The 23315-nt window shown below is 53.2% G+C and overlaps 1 protein-coding gene and 1 long non-coding RNA gene across 5 annotated transcripts in view; both read left to right on the top strand.

Annotated features, from left to right (window-relative positions):
• Positions 1-11975, top strand: part of LOC115640741 (zinc finger protein 850-like) — a 30937-nt gene extending 18962 nt beyond the window's left edge. The window contains exons 1-2 of one of the 4 annotated variants that reach the window (XM_030543698.1): positions 4109-4895; positions 7442-11975. In XM_030543698.1, the coding sequence (XP_030399558.1) occupies positions 4862-4895; positions 7442-9471 (2064 nt within the window). In that variant the 5' untranslated portion in view covers positions 4109-4861 and the 3' untranslated portion in view covers positions 9472-11975. Of the gene's footprint in view, positions 1-4108; positions 4896-7401 lie in introns of those variants that run through there. The other 3 variants (XM_030543697.1, XM_030543699.1, XM_030543700.1) reach the window with 3 other exon arrangements.
• A 2486-nt stretch (positions 11976-14461) lies between these two features.
• On the top strand, positions 14462-23302 carry LOC115640940. Its single transcript, XR_003997968.1, has 3 exons — positions 14462-14502; positions 22680-22745; positions 23264-23302. It is a non-coding gene; the product is annotated as an uncharacterized LOC115640940 (long non-coding RNA).
• The last annotated feature ends 13 nt before the right edge of the window (positions 23303-23315 follow it).

Raw genomic sequence — 23315 nt, 5'->3', positions numbered from 1 at the left:
TTACCCAGAAAGCCGGCCCTGGTCTCATTCTCCTCCCCTCCCCACCAGCAGCCTCACTCCCAGCACTCGGAGATGAGGATCTATACCTTGAACTCCTGGGTGCCGGGGATGGGGCTACAGACTGTGGGGTCAGTGCAGGGGTAGGTGCCGCAGCTGGAGCCCAGCCACAAAAGCAGCGCGAGTAGAAGAGGGCCAGCGGCAGCGGGAGAAGCACGCAGCATGATCCTTCAACAGCCACATGCTGAGAAATTGCGAGTGGGGCTAGTTCCTGCCCTGCCCTGCCCTGACTCGGCTGGCCACTGGGAGCTGTGCTGCGGGCAGGAGGTGGAGGCAGTGTACAGAACCCCCTGGCCATCCCTAAGCCTAGGAGCTGGACATGCTGACTGCTTGCCCGAAGCTGTGTGGCGAGGAGGCTGGCTGGGAGCCTGCCAGCCCTGCTGCATGGCGCCGCCAACAGGACAGTCTATGGCCCAGTGAGCGGTGCTGACTGGAGCCTCCAGGATCCCTTTTTGACCTGGTGTTCCAGTCCAAAATCAGAGACCTGGTCACCCTATTGGGCAATCCAGCCCCCTGCTAAGGGCAGGTGGAGAGTAAGGGGCTCCCTGCAGTAGCTTGGGCCCCCTGTGCAGGCGTTATCACGGCCCAGCTTCTGATCTGGCCAGGGGGCAGGACTTCAGAGGAAATAGGCAGAGGAGGGGGTGTGGCCTTGGGGCTAGGAGGGGTGAGGCTCCTGCATGTGTCCTACTTTTGCCTTTAGAAAAGTTGGGCACCCAGAGATAAGGGTGGGCAGGAGTTTTACCCAAAGGGCTGAGAATTTACCAGGCAAATGTCCATCCAGAGACCCTCCACGCACATACCCAGCTTCCAATTTCATATTTGTGTTTAAAGGCCATCTCCTTATTTTGGGGAGGGGGAGGATGTCATAAACAGATAGTAGGAGTTAATAGAACAGAAGTACTTTATATCTCTTTTGCCTGTAAAGGGTTAACAAGTTCAGTGAGCCTGGCTGTCACCTGATCAGAGGACCAATCAGGGGACAGGATACTTTCAAATCTTGAGGGAGGGAAGTCTGTGTGTGTGCTGTTAGTTTTTGGTGGCTGTTCTCTCTGGGTGCTGAGCGTGTCCAGATGTGCAACCAGGTTTCTCTCCAATCTCTCTAATACAGGCTCTTATAAATTCAGAATAGTGAGTACTAGGTAGATAAGGCGAGTTAGGCTTATGTTTGTTTTCTTTATTTGCAAATGTGTATTTGGCTGGAAGGAGTTCAAATTTGTATTTTGCTGAAAGGATTTTAATTTGTACTTGTATACTTAGGCTGGGAGGGTATTCCCAGTGTCTATAGCTGAAAAACCCTGTACCTAATCCATCTTAAATTTGCTGTTTTTCTTTCTTTAATTGAAAGCTTTTCTTGTTTAAGAACCTAATTGTTTTTTTTCTTCTGGTGAGACCCCAGAGGACTGGGTCTGGATCCACCAGGGAATTGGTGGGGAGAAAGAAGGGAAGGAGGAGAGAGAGGTTAATTTTCTCTCTGTGTTAGGATTACTTTCTGTCTAAGGGAGAGTCTGGGGGGAGAGAGAAGGAGGGAGGAAGGTGAATTTTCCTCTCTGTTTTGTGATTCAAAGAGTTTTAATCACAGTAATCTTCCAGGGTAACCCAGGGAGGGGAAGCCTGTGAGAGGCAACAGTGGGGGAAAGGGTTTACTTTCCTTTTGTTAAGATCCAGAGGATCTGGGTCTTGGGGTTCCCCGGGCAAGGTTTTGGGGGGATCAGAGTGTACCAGGCACTAGAATTCCCGGCTGGTGGCAGTGCTACAGGTTCTAAGCTGGTAATTGAGCTTAGAGGAATTCATGCTAGTACCCCATCTTTTGGACGCTAAAGTTCAGAGTGGGGAATTATACTATGACAGGGGGTCTGATTCCTGGGCTGACAGCACTGAACAGGGGCTGGTCTGATTTCTGCGCAGGATTCTGTGTCCAACCAGAGTCACTGCAAGCCGCAAGGAGTGGCATTGGGGTTTGGTTCGGGTTCAGTGGCAGTCGGTGTGTTCGGTTCCTGTTCAGTTACTGGGCAGTCTCCAGAAGTGGGGAGGGGGGTTGGGAGTGAGCCCTGTGGCTTGCTTCAGTGGGGAATTGATTTTGGGGCAGGGGGCCTGCCTCGGGTGGGGCAATGGGGGGGAGGAGCTGCCCCAAGGGGTGGGGGCGGGTGAGAGGAGGTCTGTCTAAGAGGAAGAAGAATTGAGCAGCCTTTGTTCTTGGCCTTGAAGAGTTAATGTTAACTTCTGGGACAGGGAGCCCCTACTTCTCTCCCCCCTCCCTCCCTGCTCCTGCGGGCTGCCCCCTTCTCTTCTCCTACCGGGACAGGCCATTCCGGTAGCGATCACATTCCTGGGGGTTCTTTTGGTGTCTTGTTTTATAATGAGTGAGATCAGAGTAGGCTTTATTTTATTTTGTCAAATATTGAGCTGAAAAATTGCTGAAACTTCATTTCAATAGGGAGCTGGTTTTTTTTCCAAGTTTGATTCAGGTTCACTGAGGACGAGGAAAAATGGTGTTTTAAGTCTGGTTCCAGTTCAGTTAAGCATATTGGTTCAAGCTGGTTCTCTGGTTCTGTTCTGGTGTGAGTCCAGGTGGGCAAATGAAATCTGCAGCCACTGCACTGTCCTCATATGGAGGGGCTGGTTAGTGCTAAGGCAGAGGAGGCTGGTGTCTTTCTCTGTCTGCTCACGATTAAGGCTGCGATTTTGTCACAGGTGGTCCTGGAAGCTAGAAGCTTAGGGAGGGAGATGTTGCCGCTTCTGAGAAGCCGGGTAGGGAGCCTTCGAGCCCAGCCAGCCCCGCCCCAGAACAGCGGTAGGGTCTTGGACTGCTCCCACCCAAGTACCCACAGCAACCCCTAGACCGCCCTCCCCCGCCCTCCTGCCTCTGCCTAGTCCCTGCGCTGCTGGGTGGATTTGCTGCCCTTGAGGACAATGTCAGAAGGAATCTCCCAAAGTGGCTCCTTTGATTCTCCTCTTTTCTAGCATTTATCTCAGCGACTCCCACAGTATTCTTGCCAGCAAGTTAAAGTAGTATGGGCTGGACGATTGGACTATAAGGTGGATAGAAAGCAGGCTAGAACGTCGGGCTCAATGGGTGGTGATCAACGGCTCCATGTCTAACTGGCAGCCAGTTTGAAGCGGAGTGCCCCAAGGGTCGGTCCTGGGGCCGGTTTTGTTCAATATCTTCATGAATGATCTGGAGGATGGCGTGGACTGCACTCTCAAGAAATTTGCAGATGACACTAAACTTAGAGGAGTGGTAGATATGCTGTAGAGTAGGGATAGGATGGACCCTAGAGAGGGACCTAGACAAATTAGAGGGCTGGGCCAAAAGAAACCTGATGAGGTTAACAAGGACCAGTGCAGAGTCCTGCATTTAGGATGGAAGAATTCCATTCACTGTTACAAACTAGGGACCGAAAGGCTAGGAAGCAGTTCTGCAGAAAAGGACCTAGGGGTTATAGTGGACGAGAAGCTTAATATGAGTCAACAGTGTGTCCCTGTTGCCAAGAAGGCTAACGGCCTTTTGGGCTGTATAAGTAGGGGCCTTGCCAGCAGATGGAGGGATGTGATCGTTTCCCTCTGTTTGACATTGGTGAGGCCTCCTCTGGAATACTGTGTCCAGTTTTGGGCCCCACACTACAAGAAGGATATGGAAAACTTGGAAAGAGTCCAGGGGCGGGCAACAAAAATGCTTAGGGGGCTGGAGTACATGACTTCCGAGGAGAGGCTGAGGGAACTGGGATTGTTTAATCTGCAGAAGAGAAAAATGAGGGGGGATTTGATAGCTGTTTTCAACTACCTGAAAGGGGATTCCAAAGAGGCTGGATCCAGACTGTTGTCAGTGGTACCTGATGACAGAAGAAGAAGTAATGGTCTCAAGTTGCAGTGGGCGAGGTTTAGGTTGAACATTAGGAAAAACTTTTTCACTCAGAGAGTGGTGAAGCACTGGAATGGGTTACCTAGGGAGGTGATGGAATCTCCTTCCTTAGAGGTTTTTAAGGTCACGCTTGAGAAAGCCCTGGCTGGGATGATTTAGTTGGGGTTTGGTCCTGCTTTGAGCGAGCGTTGGACTAGATGACCTCCTCAGGTCCCTTCCAACCCTGATATTGTATGATTCTATGACTCTGTCCCTGGGGGTGTTTAAAAGTGTCTCGGGGATGTCTTAGTGCTGGTGGGAGGGGCTGCATGTGTGTTGTAATAAAGTGACTGAGGGTTTTCCCAGAATGGCTGAGTCCAAAGCCTCTGTGTGCAGGGAGAGAGCCTGGGGGGAATCGGGCTGTGAAATGGACTTGGAGCCTGATTTTCTGAACAGGCCCATTGGCATGTGGGAAAGGAGGGAACATTCCGCCATTTCTCATACAGGAAACACTCCCCTGGGCAGGGCTGGGAAAACTGACCAGACTCCCAGGGCTGGAGCCTGACCCCACTGGCCAGAGGCTGCTGTGAAATACGCAGGGGAGCTGTTGGGATTCCTGTCCCTGTCCCCAGCTCAGAGCTCTGCTTCCCGTATCAGCCTGTGGCTGGCAGGCATGTGGGAAATGAGAAGACCCTGACCTGCTCTGTATGCTGGGGGAACAAGGAGCTGTCACCTTCTCCCACCCCCTGAAGCCTCCTGAGTGCTCTGAGGAGGGTGGGGGTGGTATTCTGCTTCTCTGGGCCTCCTCTGCCATGATTAGTGGGATTGTGGTTGGGGCAAGAGGTGCTGAGTGGGGAACTCTTGTTGTTTCAGATTCCGGTGACCTTCGAGGAGGTGGCTGTGTATTTCACCCAGGGTCACGGGGCTCTGCTGGACCCCGCTTAGAGAGCCCTCTACAGGGATGTCATGGAGGAGGACCATGAGACACTGACCTCGCTGGGTAAGGGGTTTCTGTCCCCTTGGTTATTGGAAGCTGCGGGGTCTCAGTATCTGACTCTGGTCAGATTCTTCCCTGGTCAGTTAGATTGGGAGAGGAGGCGGGTCGCCTAGTCCACAGCACCAGTGTGCATAGGCCCCGACTCCGTGGGTGCTTCTGGGCTGGAGCCCAGAGGGAAAAATTAATGGGTGCTCTGCGCCCTACAGCATCCAAGCTCCCCTGCCCTACCTCCTCCTCTCTCCTGAGCGCGCCGTGTCCCCGCTCCTTCACCTATCTCGCAGTGTTTCCTGCCTGGCCAGCGCCAAACAGCTGTTTGATGCTTGGAGGGGGGGCAGGAGAGGGAGCGGGAACATGGTGTACTCAGGGCAGGAGGTGGAGCCGGGGCAGGGATTTGGGGAAGGAGTTAGAATAAGAGCAGGCGGGGGGGAATTGGGGTGGGAACTTTGTGGAAGGGGTTGAAATGGGAGCTAGGGTGGATCGGGGCCTCATGGAAGAAGTGGAGTGGGGGTGGAGGCAGAGGTGGGGTTGAGTCGGAGCCTACGCCAGTATGAGGGAGACTTGCATCTCCATACCCCATTCAAGGGAACCAGGGAGTCAGAAAGCTAATGGACAGGCCTAGTTCATCCCGTCTCTGTAACTGCCCAGGAGCTAGAAGCACTGAGATTATGGTTATCTGTCCCTCTGTACTGTCTGCTGCTATCATGGGTTCCCCTGGCTGAGATCGGCCGGGGGTGCAAAAGCAAAACTGGGAATGACTCCCCAAGTCAATCCCTCCTTTATGGTTTCTAAAAATAGAGTCAGTCCTGCCTAGAATATGGGGCAAGTCTACTAGAGAAGCAGTGTGTCAGAGAGCACAGCTGTTCTGTGTCAGATCCTGCAGAAATGATGAGCTACATGCCATTCACAGGGGGTGCCCCTGCAACAACCCCACCCGTTGCTTCCCTCCTCCCCCAACCTTCCTGGGCTACCGTGGCAGTGTCCCCCCCATTTGTGTCATGAAGTAATAAAGAATGCAGGAATAGGAAACACTGAGTTTTTAGTGACATAAAATGAGAGAGAGGCAGCCTCCCGGTGCCATGATAGTCCAGGCAGGACATTAAGCCGTGTGGGGGAGAGGAGCCCAGCATCCCACTGCTATGATAGTCCAGGCAGTACAGAATCTTTTCTTTACACATGAAAGGGAGGAGGCTGATTGAAGCTCAGCCCCCAGTTGCTATGATGAAGACAGTTACCAGCCATTCTGTACCATCTACTGGGAATGACCAGGAATCATTCCTATTTTTACCCTGAGGCCACCCAGGGGTATTCAGCAGTTATCAAGCATGTACCGTCTGGCACCAGGAAGGGGAGAAGAGCAGATACTGCTCTTCACTACTGTAGCATCGCGTCTACCAGCAGCATTCAGTAGACATAGGGTGACATTGAAAGAAGTCAAGAAACGATTTCTTTCCCTTTTCTTTCACATGGCGGGGGAGGGAGTAAATTGACGATCTATTCCCTGAACCACGCCGGACAATGTGTTTGAACCTACAGGCATTGGGAGCTCAGCCAAGAATGCAAATACTTTTTGGAGACTGCTGGGGACTGTGGGATAGCTGGAGTCCTCAGTACCCCCTCCCTCCCTCAGCGTCCATTTGATTCTTTGGCTTTCCGTTACGCTTGTCACGCAGCACTGTGTAGCCTGAAGATTTTTTTTTCAAACGCTTTTGCATTTCATCTTCTGTAACGGAGCTCTGATAGAACAGATTTGTTTCCCTATATAGCGACCAGATCCAGTATCTCCCGTATGGTCCATGCTGGAGCTCTTTTTGGATTTGGGACTGCATTGCCACCTGCACTGATCTGAGCTCTACGCTGGGCAAACAGGAAATGAAAATCAAAATTTCGCGGGGCTTTTCCTTTTTGCCTGGCCACTGCATCTGAGTTGAGATTGCTGTCCAGAGCAGTCACAGTGGTGCACTGTGGGATACCGCCCAGAGGCCAATACCGTCGATTTGCGGCCACACTAACCCTAATCCGATATGGTAATACCGATTTTTAGCGCTACTCCTCTCATCGGGGAGGAGTACAGAAACCGATTGAAAGAGCCCTTTATATCGATATAAAGGGCCTCGTAGCGTGGACGGGTACAGAGTTAAATCAGTTTACCGCTGCTAAAATCAGTTTAAACGCGTAGTGTAGACCAGGCCAGAGAAACGGAGACAGAACCATCTTGAGAGTGAAGGAAAAAGCTGGGACTCCCAAAACGTGCCATGAGCGAGAGCCCTCAGTTCTGCCCCGTCTCACCCAGATCAGGGATGCAGTCAGCAGATGTCGTATCATCAAGGCAAATATCAGTCACAGCTTCCCACCCATCCTGTGAACTCTCGTGAATTTCCGCGCCGAGTTTACTTCCCTGGGAGCACTTGGGGCTGGATGTAGAGGCAGGATCCAACTTCTCCATCTCCCCAACAGTCAGTGTGTTGTGTTTTCTCTCTTTGCTATTCCCCTTCCTGTCCTTTCTCCCCAGCACAGGCGGTGACTCCTGTCTGGATTCTCTCTCCCAGCAGGTGATAGGACAGTGAGTGAGAACAAGGAGGAGAATCAGCAGGAGGAAGGTCCTGAGCAAGAGATGTTTTTGAGAAAAGCTGAAGAGAATTTTTCTGAGGGCTTGGAACAGGGAGAAGCCTGGGGAGATGGACACGGATCAGAGATGCAGCTAGGAAACTATCCCAGGCAGAAACTGGATAAATCCACTGAATGTGGCAGAGGATGGAAGGATCCCAAGGAAAGCACAATTCAGCAGACAAGTCACAACGAAGAGAAACCCTACAAATGCCTCGACTGTGGGAAAAGCTTCATCGACAGAATAAAATTTACTAGTCATCAGAGAATGCATACAGGAGAGAGACCCTATAACTGTTTTGACTGTGGGAAAAGCTTCATACACAAGTCAAGGCTTACTGTACACCAGAGAGTACACACAGGAGAGAGACCCTATATATGCTGTGAGTGTGGGAAAGGTTTTATTCGGAGCTCAGAACTTATTACTCATGAGATCACCCACACAGGAGAGAGACCCTTTAAATGCCTTGAGTGTGGGAAAGGTTTTCGTCAGCATGCAACACTTCTTGCACATGAGACAACTCACACTGGAGAGAGACCCTATGAATGCCATGAATGTGGGAAAAGTTTTAGTCAGCGTGTAACACTTATTACACATCAGCGAACCCACACAGGAGAGAGACCTTATAAATGCCAGAAGTGTGGGAAAAGTTTCAGTGTGAAATCAACTCTTAATGCACATCAGAAAACCCACACAGGAGAGAGACCCCATAAATGCTTTGAGTGTGGGAAAAGCTTCATTCAGAAGTCAAAGCTTAGTGAACACCAGAGAGTACACACAGGAGAGAGATCATATAAATGCCTTGACTGTGGGAAAAGCTTCATCGACAGAATAAAATTTACTAGTCATCAGAGAATGCATACAGGAGAGGGACCCTATAAATGCTTTGACTGTGGGAAAAGCTTCATACACAAGTCAAGGCTTATTGTACACCAGAGAGTACACACAGGAGAGAGACCCTATATATGCTGTGAGTGTGGGAAAGGTTTTATTCGGAGCTCAGAGCTTATTACACATGAGATCACCCATACAGGAGAGAGACCCTTTAAATGCCGTGAGTGTGGGAAAGGTTTTCGTCAGCGTGCAACACTTCTTGCACATGAGACAACTCACACTGGAGAGAGACCCTATGAATGCCGTGAATGTGGGAAAGGTTTTAGTCAGCGTGTAACACTTACTGCACATCAGCGAACCCATACAGGAGAGAGACCCTATAAATGCCAGGAGTGTGGGAAAAGTTTCAGTGTGAAATCAACCCTTAATGCACATCAGAAAACCCACACAGGAGAGAGACCCCATAAATGCTTTGAGTGTGGGAAAAGCTTCATTCAGAAGTCAAAACTTAGTGAACACCAGAGAGTACACACCGGAGAGAGACCATATAAATGCCTTGACTGTGGGAAAACTTTCCTTAAGCGCTCAGATCTTATTAAGCATCAGAGAATCCACACACCAAGCGACAAATCCTATAAATGCCTCGACTGTGGGAAAAGTTTCCCTGACAGAATAAAACTTACTGGACATCAGAGAATCCATACAGGAGAGAGGCCCCATAAATGCTTTGCCTGTGGGAAAAGCTTCATACACAAGTCCAGGCTTATTGTGCACCAGAGAGTGCACACGGGAGAGAAACCCTTTAAATGCCATGAGTGTGGGAAAGGTTTTAGTCAGTTTGCAACACTTATTACACATCAGCGAAGCCACACAGGAGAGAGACCCTATGGGTGCCTTGAGTGTGGGAAAAGTTTTATCGCAAGTTCAGCCCTTGCTAACCATAGCAGAATCCACACGGGAGAAAGACCTTATAAATGCCACGAGTGTGGGAAAGGTTTTAGTCAGCATGTAACACTTATTAGACATCAGCGAACCCACACAGGAGAGAGACCCCATAAATCTTTGGACTGTGGGAAAAGCTTCAGTAAGAGCTCAGCACTGACCGAACATCAGAGAATGCACAAGAATGAGAGACCCTAGGAACAGCTTGACTGCAGGAAAAGATTCAAGTTGACTTCACACATCAGCGATCCACACAACAGAGACCTTGAATGTGGGAGAAGCTTCATTTGGTGCTCCCGGAGTATCAGGTGTCTGCAAATCCCCAACAGGAAGAAACCTCTGAGATGTTCTCAGTGTTGAAAATGCTCCAAGTGGCGCTAACGCCATGTTGGACGTCAGAGACTCCTCCATGGTGCAGGGAAATTCTCTCAGGGCCCTGACTGGGACCGACAATGGTGACAAACCCATTTCCTTATTCCCACACACATCAGGGGCATTTGGCTCCCAAGGATCCAGCTACCCGTCGCTGGGGGGAGGATCCAGCAGCAGCCGAGCATCAGCTGGTCAGTGACTCTCTGGCACGGCCTAGTCTAAGCAAACCCCAGGCAGAGGAGGAGAAACCCCCATCAGCCCCTCCTCCCTGCTGCAGCCCTGGCTGCTGAGCTGATGGGCCACAGGTAGGGGAAGGGAAAGAGAGAAACTCCTCCAGCTGCCCCCTCTGCCTGGCTGAAGTCCCCGCCATCCCTTCCCCTGGCAGCTGGGATCCCCCTGCCATGGAGATGAGGAGAAGGACACTAAAGGGCCAGGCCCCACCTTCATGCTAAACACCTCTCCCCATTCCCCATCTTCCACCATCCCCTGGGCTGGGCTCCCACACTGACCTGGAGCTGTTCCCTGCAGCTTGAGTGTCCGTGGGGGCTGGTAACTCCTCCCCTTTTCACATCCCCCACTGGATCACTCGTGCCCTCTGCCCCTTCTCCCTGCCCCCTTTGCATTCAGACAGCAGCATTAGCAGAGACTGATTCCCACAGGGTCTTTTCTTAGAAGCCTGGATTTCCCACCTCTGCTACTACAGCATCAGCCTGTGAGAGGGAAACAGCGTTACGTAGTGGGTAGAGCACTGGCCAGGGACTCAGGAGACGTCAGCTCTGTTCCCAGCTGCTTGCAGGGTGGCCGGAGACAAATCTGTGCCTTCCAGAGAGGGAATAAATGGGGAGTGATAATATCAGCCTCCGAGCGTCTGTCTAGGGCAGGAGAAGTGGTTGGGATTAGCTGGTGCGTCTCCTTTGTTCCTCCACCCCTTTTTCTAGTCTAGACTGACCCTGAGCAGTTTCTTCCAATCCCCCATTAGCAAAGTGATTGTTAGAGTCACTAAGTGCCCCCTTGACAGTCAGATTGTCTCATTCCCAGACATCCTCACATTGCTCCAGGTTCTGCTGAAAAGCATTGCATTTTTTCTGGTGCTTCTCTGTTATCCGCCAGCATTCAATAGAGTCTAAAAGAGCTGGAGCAGGGATAGCAACATAATGTGGTGTTTTAACTTCTGTGTTATTGGAGGGGGATGGGTTGAGTCCGAGGGATTCCCTCCCACCCCCATCAACCTCACACGTCTTCTCTCACAGAGCAGCCTCTGCCCAAGCCGAGGAGAGTTTATCCTTTTCCCTTTCTACCCCTCCACCTTCACGTGTGTCATTTACCACAGTGTCCTTTCCCCACCATACTTAGGAATCAGGCTGTGATTTCTTTAATCCTCAATCAGGCCCCTGAGGGCTGAAGAAGAAAATGTCACATTCCTGAGAGGGGAATTCAAACCCAAAGCACAGTTTGAGCTTAAATCTGTAGCCCATAAGGTTAATTTTCTAGCTTGTTGTATTGGCTAGAGTGATTTCTACATTGATTTAATTGATTATAATGTTATCTTCAGGGAGTTTGGTTTATACCGGATCTCAATATATATGACTCAGAATAGTTGGTTGTAATGCAAAGGAGCCTACAGGCCTGTATCCTGTAAGAGGAAGCTTAGCTTGAATCAGAATGAGTGATTGCAACCTTTGACATAGATAAATATCCTATTGGTTACCCCTTTGTCTCTGGGGGAACTGACTAGAGAATCGAATGAAGAACCGAGGATGTTTACCTTAAATTTGGAACAGACCGGTAACCACAGGGTGCACTGCAGCGGAACATGGAAGTTATGATTAATGTAAAAGGTAATGATTTCAGGGATGAGATAATCAATATTAACATGTATGAATATATGTCACAATATGTTAGCCCATAGAATAAGGGTACCCGAAGATTTCTCTGGGTGAGGAAATAAGATTTGGGCATGGTAGATTGGGCATGGCTATGAATATTCCTGCCATTAGGAGGACCCTATAAAAGGGCAAACACCCATGCAGAGGGGTCGCTCACTCGTCCCTCTTTATACTTTCTATTAAGCTATCAGCTCAGCCTGGCAACGTAGCTACTCCTCCGGTCCTGACTTCGACCTAGACCATCAAATCTGTCGGGTATGCCAGAGACAAGGCTGGTCCGCTGTCTCCTACTACTCAGTCTTCAGGGAAGCATGTGAGCCTGGTAGCTTAAATAGTCTTTAGGAATGTTACCACCAGGAACTTTAGAATTGTATTGCTTATTTGTGACTGTGCCTTGGAGCTTTGATTGCTTTTTCACTTGTTTTAATAAAGATCTTAAAACTCTAGTATTGTCTTCAGTATCAGTGTCCTTGCCACACACCCCAAGAGTCTGCTCTTGACATAGAACTGTCTGTGTTTAACCCCCTGAATTGGGACACAAATCTAAATTCTTCTAATCAGTTCACTGGCGAGACATAACAAACTAGCCTCCATAAATTCAGGTCTACAAATCCCAGCCTCCATCTATTGGTAAAGTGGCATCTGAAGTTTTTCCAGCCAAATCCAGATCATTTGTAGATAGGAAATTTTTGGTTAGGTTTGTCTTGTTTTCCTCTTTCTTTTATGACGATGATGCTTAAAACTTTTGTCAGTAACCCAGCCAAATAATGTGGCGGTGCTGAGGAAAGCAGGCAGGTTTGGCCTGTTCAGAAGGAAATAGGCAAATTTGTTCTGCAGATTTTGAAATTTAAGATTCTCGAGGGTTTCACTTCATGAATGGGAAAATGGCTTCTAGCCCACCCTGGACTGAGGGTTTTTCTCATTTTGGTTAAGGCTGTTCTGTTACGTGTTTTGATATTAAATTATTCTGACAGGATGGAGTTCAGATTTATTGGGGACTTCAAAAGACAAATGATCACATTCCAAAATAGTCCTTTCTGATTTTCTTTTCACGTTTCCGTAGCCTTTGTCATGTAATTTTTCTTGGTTTTAGAACAAGGAAAATGACCAGTATCTGTCAGCAAAAACAATGAGGGCAAGTGCTGGATACGCACTCCAAGAGTCAGAGACTGAGGGTATGTCTACACTGGCAAGTTTGTGTGCAGTAAACCAGCTTCTTGCACTCCAGCTGCAGAGGTGTACACACTGCCAAGCCGCTTGGTGCGCAGAAACTGCGCAGTTGCAGTGCAGTAAACAATCCACCCCAACGAGAGACTTTCTGTGCCAGGGCTATAGCGCTGTGGTGCCAGTGTAGACACTGTGGTGATTACAATGTTGTGATTGGCCTCCGGGAGATGTCCCATGATGCCTGTTCTCACCTCTCTGGTCATCGGTTTGAACTCTAGTGCTCTCCCCTCAGGTGATCAGCCCTACCCTTTAAATTCCTTGGGAACTTTGAAAGTACCCTCCCTGTTTGGTGATGCATTCAGTGGTCTCAGCGCATCCGTCCAGGTGAGCATGGCTGCTGCCCACACCAGGCGCTCCCTTGCTTGGAACAATGCCGAGCTGCTGGACCTCATCAGCATGTGGGGAGAGGAGACTGTCCAGTCTCTGTTGTACTCCAGCTGTAGGAATTATGATACCTATGGACAGATATCACGCTTCATGATGGAAAGGGGCCATGACGGGGGCACAGTGCAGTGCAGGGTCAAAGTGAAGGAGCTGCGGAACACCTACCACTAGGTGCGGGAGACAAACTGCTGCTCCGGTGCACTGTGCTGCACCCACGAGCTGCTGGTTTTACAAAGAGCTGGACACGATACTCGGTGGCGACCCAACCTCCACTGCAGAGACCACCGTGGATATTTTGGCAGCTCAGGGGATAGTCAAGAGTGGACTGAGCCAGGAGAAAATCACGGACGGGGATGTGGTGCAGGAGGGGGACCCAGAAGCAGAGGACGACTTGGTGTTCACAGTTGCATGAAGCCAGGAATGCTTCTCTATTCCGGAGGAGGCTAGCTAGTCACAGCAGTCAGGTCAGAGTTTGGCGAAGCAGACACAGGACAGGTGGCCCCTGATAAGTGGTTTTGATTTTGGGAGTGGCTGAAGGGAGTTGTTGGGAAAAGGAGGGTTGCAGAAGGCCCACTTGTCTCTTTGTGCTGAGCTTGCAGGAGGGATTTGCAGCAGGCTGCCTTGTGTCTATGTGATGCGTGTACCCCTGGCTGAGAACCACTGCTATAAGCAAACAGGACTTCAGTTGTATTCGTTTACAATGCTTCATCTACATGTGAACTGTGGGAGAGAGATGACTAGATATGCTTTGGTCTAGCAAAACCTGTTTCTCAACCCTGCCTAGATTCAGAATTTAAAACAGTTTCTGGTATAGAAATGTAGTTCATTAAAGATGATCTGCCGACGCTTCTTGCAGTGATCCTGAGGACCAGTGTGACACGAGCCTTTAGTAGAGACTGCCCGTGAGCCGTGGCGGACGAACACTATGAACGCAGAGCCTGAGGAGCAGTGCGTTTGTCAGGCCTGATCAGCGCTGCCCTCACAGAACAATGCGCCTTTTCCCTTCGACACTGAAGGGTCCTTAGTGTCATAGGAAGCAGGGGCTGGGGCAGGGGCTGCACTGAGCCGAGTTGATCGCTAGGACCCAGGAGCAGCCGGGAGGCGGCTGTGGGGCAGGAGCGCTGGGCTCCGGCCCGGCAGCAGGAAGTGACTCGCAGCCGCTGCGGTGACTCTGGCTCCCAGGCTCCTGGCGAGATCCCCGAGCCCCGGCGGCTGGTGCTGGGAGCCCGGAGCCCTGGCTGCAGCCGGGAGAGGGGAATCTCCAGCAGGGCCCTTCCCGCTGCTCCCCAGGAGCCTCTCCCAGGGCAGAGCCCCCAGCCCGGCCCGGCCCCTGCCCCGGGGGGCCCCGCTCGGAGGGAAGGTGAGAGAGACCCGCCCCCCCCCCCCGCCCGTCACCCCCGGGCTGCAGGGGGAGGTTTGGCCCCAGGCTGCTCCCAGCGGAGCTGGCTGCGATTCCCGCCCGGGCCCGGGAAAGCTGCCGCCAGCCCCGGTGTGTGCGGGGCGGGGGGAGCCAGCCCGGGCCGTGCTGGGGGTGGGACAATAGTACGAGGGGCGGGAGGGGGCTGAGGAGGGACCAGGGTGTGTGAGATCGGGGGCAGGGACGGTGGCTGCACTGAAGGGAGCCTGGGGCGGTGCAGGGTGATCGGGGGGCCGAGGGAAGATGTGGGGGGGTCACTGCGAAGGAAGGGGGGATGTGGGGAGGGGAGGCTGGGAGGAGACTGGCTGGGGCAGGTACAAGGCGGAGGGTGGGAGAGATACAAGGCAGCCCCCCGCCCCATGGGGTAAGGACGGGTGAGGGGGCTGCCCTGCCCAGCAGCCAGCGGGGATTTGTTCTGCTAGGAATGGTCAGACCAGCGGGGGGGATGGGCAGGGTGACCGTCTGTCCCGAAGTGGCAGGACTCGGGCTAAACGACTTCTGGTGCCAGGGCTCTGCGCATGCCCGAGGCTCAGGGGTAGCTCCCGCCTGTTCCCCAGGGGAGGGACTGGGGGTGGCCTTAGCCCCCCCTTCTCCACGAGGCCCCACCCCTCGGTGGCCTCCCCCCGGCCAGCCAGAGGCTAGGGGCTTGTCTACATCAGAAAGTTGCAGCGCTGGTGAGGGAGTTACAGCGCTGCAACTTAGGAGGTGTACACATCTGCAGGGCACCACCAGCGCTGCAACTCCCTGTTTGCAGCGCTGGCCGTACTCCCGTTTTGTCTCGGGTGTAGAGGATCCAGCGCTGGTGATCCAGCGCTGGTAATCAAGTATAGACACTTACCAGCGCTTTTCTTGACCTCCGTGGAATAAGCAGGTATCCCAGCATACCTGAGGAAGCCTCTGGTAATCAAGCTGGTCTCCTTCCCCGGCTTGCTCTCGCGTTCCCCGAACCCCGAGCAAGCAGGTCTCCTTCCCTGAGGTTTGCAGGGTGGTTCGGGGAACGCGAGAGCAAACCGCGGCGAAGCTGGTCTCCTTTCCCGGTTTACTCTCTCGTTCCCCGAACCCCCGAGCAAGCAGGTCTCCTTCCCTGCGGTTTGCAGGGTGGTTCGGGGAACGCGAGAGCAAACCGCGGCGAAGCTGGTCTCCTTTCCCGGTTTGCTCTCTCGTTCCCCGAACCCCCGAGCTAGCAGGTATCCTTCCCTGCGGTTTGCAGGGTGGTTCGGGGAACGCGAGAGCAAACCGCAGCGAAGCTGGTCTCCTTTCCCGGTTTGCTCTCTCGTTCACCGAACCCCGAGCAAGCAGGTCTCCTTCCCTGAGGTTTGCTGGGTGGTTCGGGGAACGCGAGAGCAAACCGCGGCGAAGCTGGTCTCCTTTCCCGGTTTGCTCTCTCGTTCCCCGAACCCCCGAGCAAGCAGGTCTCCTTCCCTGCGGTTTGCAGGGTGGTTCGGGGAACGCGAGAGCAAACCGCGGCGAAGCTGGTCTCCTTTCCTGGTTTCCTCTCTCATTCCCCGAACCCCCGAGCAAGCAGGTCTCCTTCCCTGCGCTTTGCAGGGTGGTTCGGGGAACGCGAGAGCAAACCGCAGCGAAGCTGGTCTCCTTTCCCGGTTTGCTCTCGCGTTCCCCGAACCCCCCTTGAAGCCGCCCAACAGCGCTGCAGTGTGGCCACATCTAACACCACTTGCAGCGCTGGTTGCTGTAAGTGTGGCCACTCTGCAGCGCTGGCCCTATACAGCTGTACTAATACAGCTGTAACAACCAGCGCTGCAAAATTTTAGATGTAGACATGGCCTAGATCCCGGCCATAAGAGCCTCCCAGTCTGCAGTGGAGAGCCCCAGACTCGCCACCTGCGCTGGGAGGCCGGCAGGTGGGGCGGGGGATGCTCTGGGCACTGGGGTCCCCAGCTTGTCCTGCCCGTGCCCCGCACCTTTCGGTGAGGCCCCACTCCCACTCGCTTCAACCCACCCTCCTTTGTTCACTCTCTCCCACCCATTTTCCCTGCAAGGCCCAAACAGGCACCAGAAGGCCAGGAGCTGCAACAGTTTGAATGGGGGAGGTGCACACACTTGCCTACCCAGAGACTTCTTTTCCCCGTAGGGCCCCGAGATCAGGGCCGGCCTTAGCGAAAATGGTACCCTGGGCAAATTTGCATTTTGGTGCCCCTGACCCCGTGGGCATGGAGCATCATCACCCCAATGGCCTCCCCTCCCTCCCTTCACCCCTGACCCCTGCACTGTGCCCCCTTTGTCCCTAACCCCTGCCCCTCCTGCACACTAACCCCTACATTGTGCCCCCTTCACCTCAACTCCTACCCCCGTCCTGTGCCCTTAAGTTCTGCATCCCCCTCCGGCACCCACATGGGGAAACTGACCTGGCTGCAGGGATGGAGCAGGTGGCATTGCTTCTCGCTCCCCTACTGGACTACTGCTTCTCTGCCCCATGCACCCCTAGGGGGCTGTGAAGGGAGAAACAAGGTCGGGGCTCGCTGTGCCCAGGTCACATTCCCTGCCTGGGCTGCATAAGGACAGGTCAGGAGAAGAGCAGCTCCTGATGCTGACCTCCTAGCACTGCCTCTTTAAGAAAGCAGTCAGGGTCAGTCAGGCACCTGAAGGCTTGTTCAGTCATAAACAGCTGGACCCAGAGAGAGAGCAGCACACATAGATTCCCCCTGTCCCATGTCACCCCAGCTCAGAGCTCGTGGAACCACTAGGTGAACTAAGCAACTGTCTAAGGCGCCAAGATTTGGGGGTGCCAAAAAGCGGTGCCCCAATGTTTTTTTTACGCTATAGTGGAGTCACATTTTACAGGGGGGTTAGGTTCTAAAGTTACCGCATAAGAGAAAAATTGTGTGTAGTGAAAATTACCATAAAGTACAATACACAGAGTATACACTAGAACAGGGGTCCTCAACCTACGGCACACATGCCAAAGGTGGCATGCAAGCCGTTCTTTTTAATGGCAGGCTGCAGGTCCCAGCCGCCGCTGAGCCTGCTGCCGACCTGGGGTTCTGTTCTCTCAGCCGCCAGCCCCACTCAACCTGCTGGGGTCCCAGCCAGCTCCGCTCAGCCTCCTGGAGCCAGGGTGAACAGTCTGGGGTTCCACTCACCCAGGGTTCCGTCCGCCGGCCTAGGGTTCCATTCGCTCAGGCCGGCAGGAGACTCAGCGGAGCCGGCGGCTGGGACCCCAGCTGGCAGCGGGCTGAGGTCCCAGCCGCCGACCCCGCTCAGCCCGCTGCTGGTCTGGGGTTCCGGCTGCCAGCCCCTTGCCAGCCAGGGTCTCGGCCACCGGCCCCGTTCAGCCTCCTGCTAGCCTGGGTGAATGGCAGGAGGTTGAGCGGAGTCTTTGGCTGGGACCCTGCTGTCAGCTGAGTGAATGGAACCCCAGGTCTGCAGCAGGCTCAGCGGTGGCCGAGACTCACAGCCTGCCATTAAAAAAAAAAAAAATCAGCTCGCATGCCACCTTTGGCATGTGTGCTGTAGGTTGAGGACCCCTGTTCTAGTGTATACTGTACTTTATAGTAATTTTCACTATACACAATTTTCCTCTTACGCACTGACCTTAGAACTGAACCCCCATGTAAGATGTGACTGCACTGTATTCATTTCTGAAAATTTATAATAAGTGATTCTCTGGGGTGTGTGTGCCCGGTGGAAGTTTTGCCTAGGATGCAATATATCCTTGCACCGGCCCTGCCCTAGCTTAGTGTAAATTGGGTACATGGGAGTGGGACACCTCAGCATCAGCCTCCCCGCACCCAACACAGCAGAGAGGAAGACGCTCCCAGTTCAAGTGGCCGTGGAATCCGGGGAGGAAGGAGACGGGGGACAGGAGCAGTGGTGGCTGCACACGGCAGTGGAGGAGGAGGGAGGAGGGGCACCCCTGCTTCAGAGAAGTCACCTGGCTCGGCTGACCATCCAACTGCGCCTTGTAGCTCAGATCGTTCCCCCCCTATTCCTCCCTTACCCAGAAGGCCGGCCCTGGTCTCATTCTCCTCCCCTCCCCACCAGCAGCCTCACTTCCAGCACTTGGAGATGAGGGATCTATACCTCAAACTCCTGGGTGCCAGGGATGGGGCGACAGACTGTGGGGTCAGTGCAGGGGTAGGTGCCGCAGCTGGAGCCCACCTGCAAGAGCAGCGCGAGGAGAAGAGGGCCAGCAGCAGCGGGAGAAGCACGCACCATGATCCCTGAACAGCCACCTGCTGAGAAATCGCGAGTGGGGCTAGTTCGTCCCCTGCCCTGACCCGCCTGGCCACTGGGAGTTGCGCCTGCGGGCGGGAGGTGGAGGCAGTGGGCAGAACCCCCTGGCCATCCCTAAGCCTAGGAGCTGGACATGCTGACTGCTTGCCCGGAGCCGTGTGGCGCGGAGGCTGGCTGGGAGCCTGCCAGCCCTGCTGCATGGCCTCGCCAACAGGACAGTCTATGGCCCAGTGAGCGGTGCTGACTGGGGCCTCCAGGATCCCTTTTTGACCTGGTGTTCCAGTCCAAAATCAGAGACCTGGTCACCCTATTCGGCAATCCAGCCCACTGTCCAGGGCAGGTGGAGGGTCCGAGGCTCCCTGCAGAAGCCTGGGCTCCCTGTGCAGATGTTATCTTGGCCCAGCTTCCGGTCTGGCCAGGGGGCAGGACTTCAGAGGAAAAAGGCAAAGCAGGGTGTGTGGCTTTGGGGAGAGGAGGAGTGAGGCTCCTGCATGTGTCCCACTTTTCCCTTTAGAAAAGTTGGTCACTCAGAGATAGGGGCTGGCAGGAGTTTTACCCAAAGGGCTGAGAATTTACCAGGCAAATGTCCACCCAGAGACCCTCCACGCATACACCCAGCTTCCAATTTCATATATGTGTTTAAAGACAATTTCCTTATTTTGGGGGGGAGGGGTCTAACTCCTGGGCTGACAGCACTGAACAGGGGCTGGTCTGATTTCTGCGCAGGATTTGGTGTCCAACCAGAGTCACTGTTATCCGCAAGGAGTGGAATTGGGGTTTGGTTTGGGTTCAGTGGCAGTCGGTGTGTTCGGTTCCTGTTCAGTTACTGGGCAGTCCCCAGAAGTGAGGAGGGGGTTGGGAGTGAGCCCTTTGGCTTGCTTCATTGGGGAACTGAATTTGAGGCATGGGGCCTGCCTCAGGTGGGGCAATGGGGGGAGGAGCTGCCCTAAGAGGTAGGGGTGGGTGAGAGGAGGCCTATCTAAGGGGAAGAAGAATTGAGCAGCCTTTGTTCTTGGCCTTGAAGAGTTAATGTTAACTTCTGGGACACGGAGCCCCCACTTCTCTTCCCCCTCTCTCCCTGCTCCTGTGGGCTGCCCCCTTCTCTTCTCCTACTGGGACTGACCGTTCTGGTAACGATCACATTTCTGGGGGTTCTTTTGGTGTCCTGTTTATAATGAGTGAGATCAGAGTAGGCTTTATTTTATTTTGTCAAATATTGAGCTGAAAAATTGCTGAAACTTCATTTCAATAGGGAGCTGGTTTTTTTCCAAGTTTGATTCATGTTCACTAAGGATGAGGAAAAATGATGTTTTAAGTCTGGTTCCAGTTCAGTTAAGCATATTGGTTCAAGCTGGTTCTCTGGTTCTGTTCTGGTGTGAGTCCAGGTGGGCAAATGAAATCTGCAGCCACTGCACTGTCCTCCTATGGAGGGGCTGGTTACTGCTAAGGCAGAGGAGGCTGGTGTCTTTCTCTGTCTGCTCATGATTAAGGCTGTGAGTTTGTCACAGGAGGTCCTGGAAGCTAGAAGCTTAGGGAGGAAGATGTCGCCGCTTCTGAGAAACCAGGTAGGGAGCCTGTGAGCCCAGCCAGCCCTGCCCCAGAACACCGGCAGGGTCCTGGGCTGCTTCCACCCGAGCACCCACAGTAACCCCTAGACCGCCCTCCCCCGAGCTTCTGTGGACCCACTCAGGCCGCTAACTCCCAGCACCCATGCCCAGACCCCCCAGGCACCCACGGCACTCCCAAGAATTAGTCAGGGGTATAGTACAAGTCATGGACAGATCATGGGCTGTGATATTTTGTTTACAGCCTGTGATCTGTCCATGAATTTTACTAAAAATATCTGTGACTCTAAGGGAGCCTTACCCATGATATTGGGTTGATGTTGCCTCCTGCATTTTGATCTAGGTCCCAGACTGAGCAGCTGCTGCTCCCAAGCAGGGTCTTTGCCAAGGAGAGACCCTCATTAACCCCCCTCTGTGTCCTCCAATGGGGGATGGGATGGGATGGGGGATGGGACAAACGAACAACTTTCTCTGGTGGATAGACCCAGCCCCTGGGGCAGCCCCGGGCTCTGCCCACACCAGCCCCTGAGCCGGAGCCTGCAGGTGATGGAAGAGACCCAGAGGAAATGGCTGGGTCCGGGCAGGACACTGCCTCTGCGCAAAGGGCCCCTTTCAGGGAGCTGCTGGTGAGTTTGTACCAGACGGAGAGGGGCTCCCCCTGTGCCTGCCTCCCCGAGCTGCTGCCCCCAGTGAAACAGCCAGGCTCCCACTGGAGAGCAAACGCCCATGGGAACGGGACAGTCTCCAGTTCTCCCAGGCAGAGAGGGAGGGAAGGAGACAGGAAGGGGAGGGGTGAGACCAAAAGGGACAGCAGGAGCAAGAAGTGGGGAGGGAGTTGCTCAGCTCCCGGCCCTCCCCGGATCCATTCCCTGCACCCCCTGGGCAGACTGACTGTTCTGGGAACAAGGGGAGGAGCTGACAGAGGAGAAGCCAGATCCTGCCTCTGCCTAGTCCCTGCGCTGCTGGGTGGATTTGCTGCCCTTGAGGACAATGTCAGAAGGAATCTCCCAAAGTGGCTCCTTTAATTCTGCTCTTTTCTAGCATTTATCTCAGCGACTCCCACAGTATTCTTGCCAGCAAAATAAAGTAATATGGGCTGGACGATTGGAATATAAAGTGGGTGGAAAGCTGGCTAGATCGTCGGGCTCAATGGGTGGTGATCAACGGCTCCATGTCTAGTTGGCAGCCCATTTCTAGTGGAGTGCCCCAAGGGTCGGTCCTGGGGCCGGTTTTGTTCGGTATCTTCATTAACGATCTGGAAGATGGCATGGACTGCACTCTCAACAAGTTTGCAGATGACACTAAACTTAGAGGAGTGATAGATACGCTGTAGAGTAGGGATAGGAGATAGAGGGACCTGGACAAATTAGAGGACTGGGCCAAAAGAAACCTGATGAGGTTAACAAGGACAAGTGCAGAATTCCATTCACTGTTACAAACAAGGGACCGAATGGCTAGGAAGCAGTTCTGCAGAAAAGGACCTAGGGGGTTATAGTGAATGAGAAGCTGGATATGAGTCAACAGTGTGTCCTTGTTGCCAAGAAGGCTAACGGCCAATTGGGCTGTATAAGTAGGAGCATTGCCAGCAGATCGAGGGATGTGATCGTTTCCCTCTATTCGACATTGGTGAGGCCTCCTCTGGAATACTGTGTCCAGTTTTGGGCCCCACACTACAAGAAGGATATGGAAAACTTGGAAAGAGTCCAGGGGAGGGCAACAAAAATGCTTAGGGAGCTGGAGCACATGACTTATGAGGAGAGGCTGAGGGAACTGGGATTGTTTAATCTGCAGAAGAGAAGAATGAGGGGGGATTTGATAGCAGCTTTCAACTACCTGAAAGGGGATTCCAAAGAGGCTGGATCTAGACTGTTGTCAGTGGTACCCGATGACAGAAGAAGGAGTAATGGTCTCAAGTTGCAGTGGGGGAGGTTTAGGTTGAAAAACATTTTCACTCAGAGAGTGGTGAAGCACCAGAATGGGTTACCTAGGGAGGTGATGGAATCTCCTTCCTTAGAGGTTTTTAAGGTCACGCTTGAGAAAGCCCTGGCTGGGATGATTTAGTTGGGGATTGGTCCTGCTTTGAGCAGAGTTTGAACTAGATGACCTCCTAAGGTCCCTTCCAACCCTGATACTGTATGATTCTAAGACTCTGTCCCTGGGGATGTTTAAAAGTGTCTCGGGGATGTCTTAGTGTTGGTGGGAGGGGCTGCATGTGTGTTGTAATAAAGTGACTGAGGGTTTTGCCTGAGTGGCAGAGTCCAAAGCATCTGTGTGCAGGGAGAGAGCCTGGGGGGAATCAGGGTGTGAAATGGACTCAAGGCCCTTCTGAAACCTCCCCCATCACCCCTCTCACCCTGACAGGCTGAGGAATCACGTCCGTCTTCCAGGGGACAGGGAAGGGAAATGGCTGTGATGGAGCCAACTCAGGTAGGGGACTTTCAGGGAGCTGTGGGGGGGAGTTGCTGTAGAAGGGGAGGGGAGGACAAACCTGCTGGGACACATTCAACTTGGAGCCTGATTTTCTGAACAGGCCCATTCGCATGTGGGGAAGGAGGGAACATTCCCCCAGTTCTCATACAGGAAACACCCGCCTGGGCAGGGCTGGGAAACTGACCAGACTCCCAGGGCTGGAGCCTGACCCCACTGGCCAGAGGCTGCTGTGAAATACGCAGGGAAGCTGTTGGGATTCCTGTCCCCGTCCCCAGTTCAGAGCTCTGCTTCCCGCATTAGCCTGTGGCTGGCAGGCGTGTGGGAAATGAGAAGACCCTACCCTGCTCTGTATGCTGGGGGGACAAGGAGCTGTCACCTTCTCCCACCCCCGAAGCCTCCTGAGTGCTCTGAGGAGGGTGGGGGTGGTATTCTGCTTCTCTGGGCCTCCTCTGCCATGATTAGTGAGATTGTGGTTGGGGAAAGAGGTGCTTAGTGGGGAACTCTTGTTGTTTCAGATTCCGGTGACCTTCGAGGAGGTGGCTGTGTATTTCACCCAGGGGCAGGGGG

This window comes from Gopherus evgoodei, unplaced genomic scaffold (assembly GCF_007399415.2).
Source record: "Gopherus evgoodei ecotype Sinaloan lineage unplaced genomic scaffold, rGopEvg1_v1.p scaffold_32_arrow_ctg1, whole genome shotgun sequence".
In the NCBI taxonomy this organism is placed as follows: Eukaryota; Metazoa; Chordata; order Testudines; family Testudinidae; genus Gopherus; species Gopherus evgoodei.
This window is presented reverse-complemented; position numbering and strand designations above follow the sequence as displayed.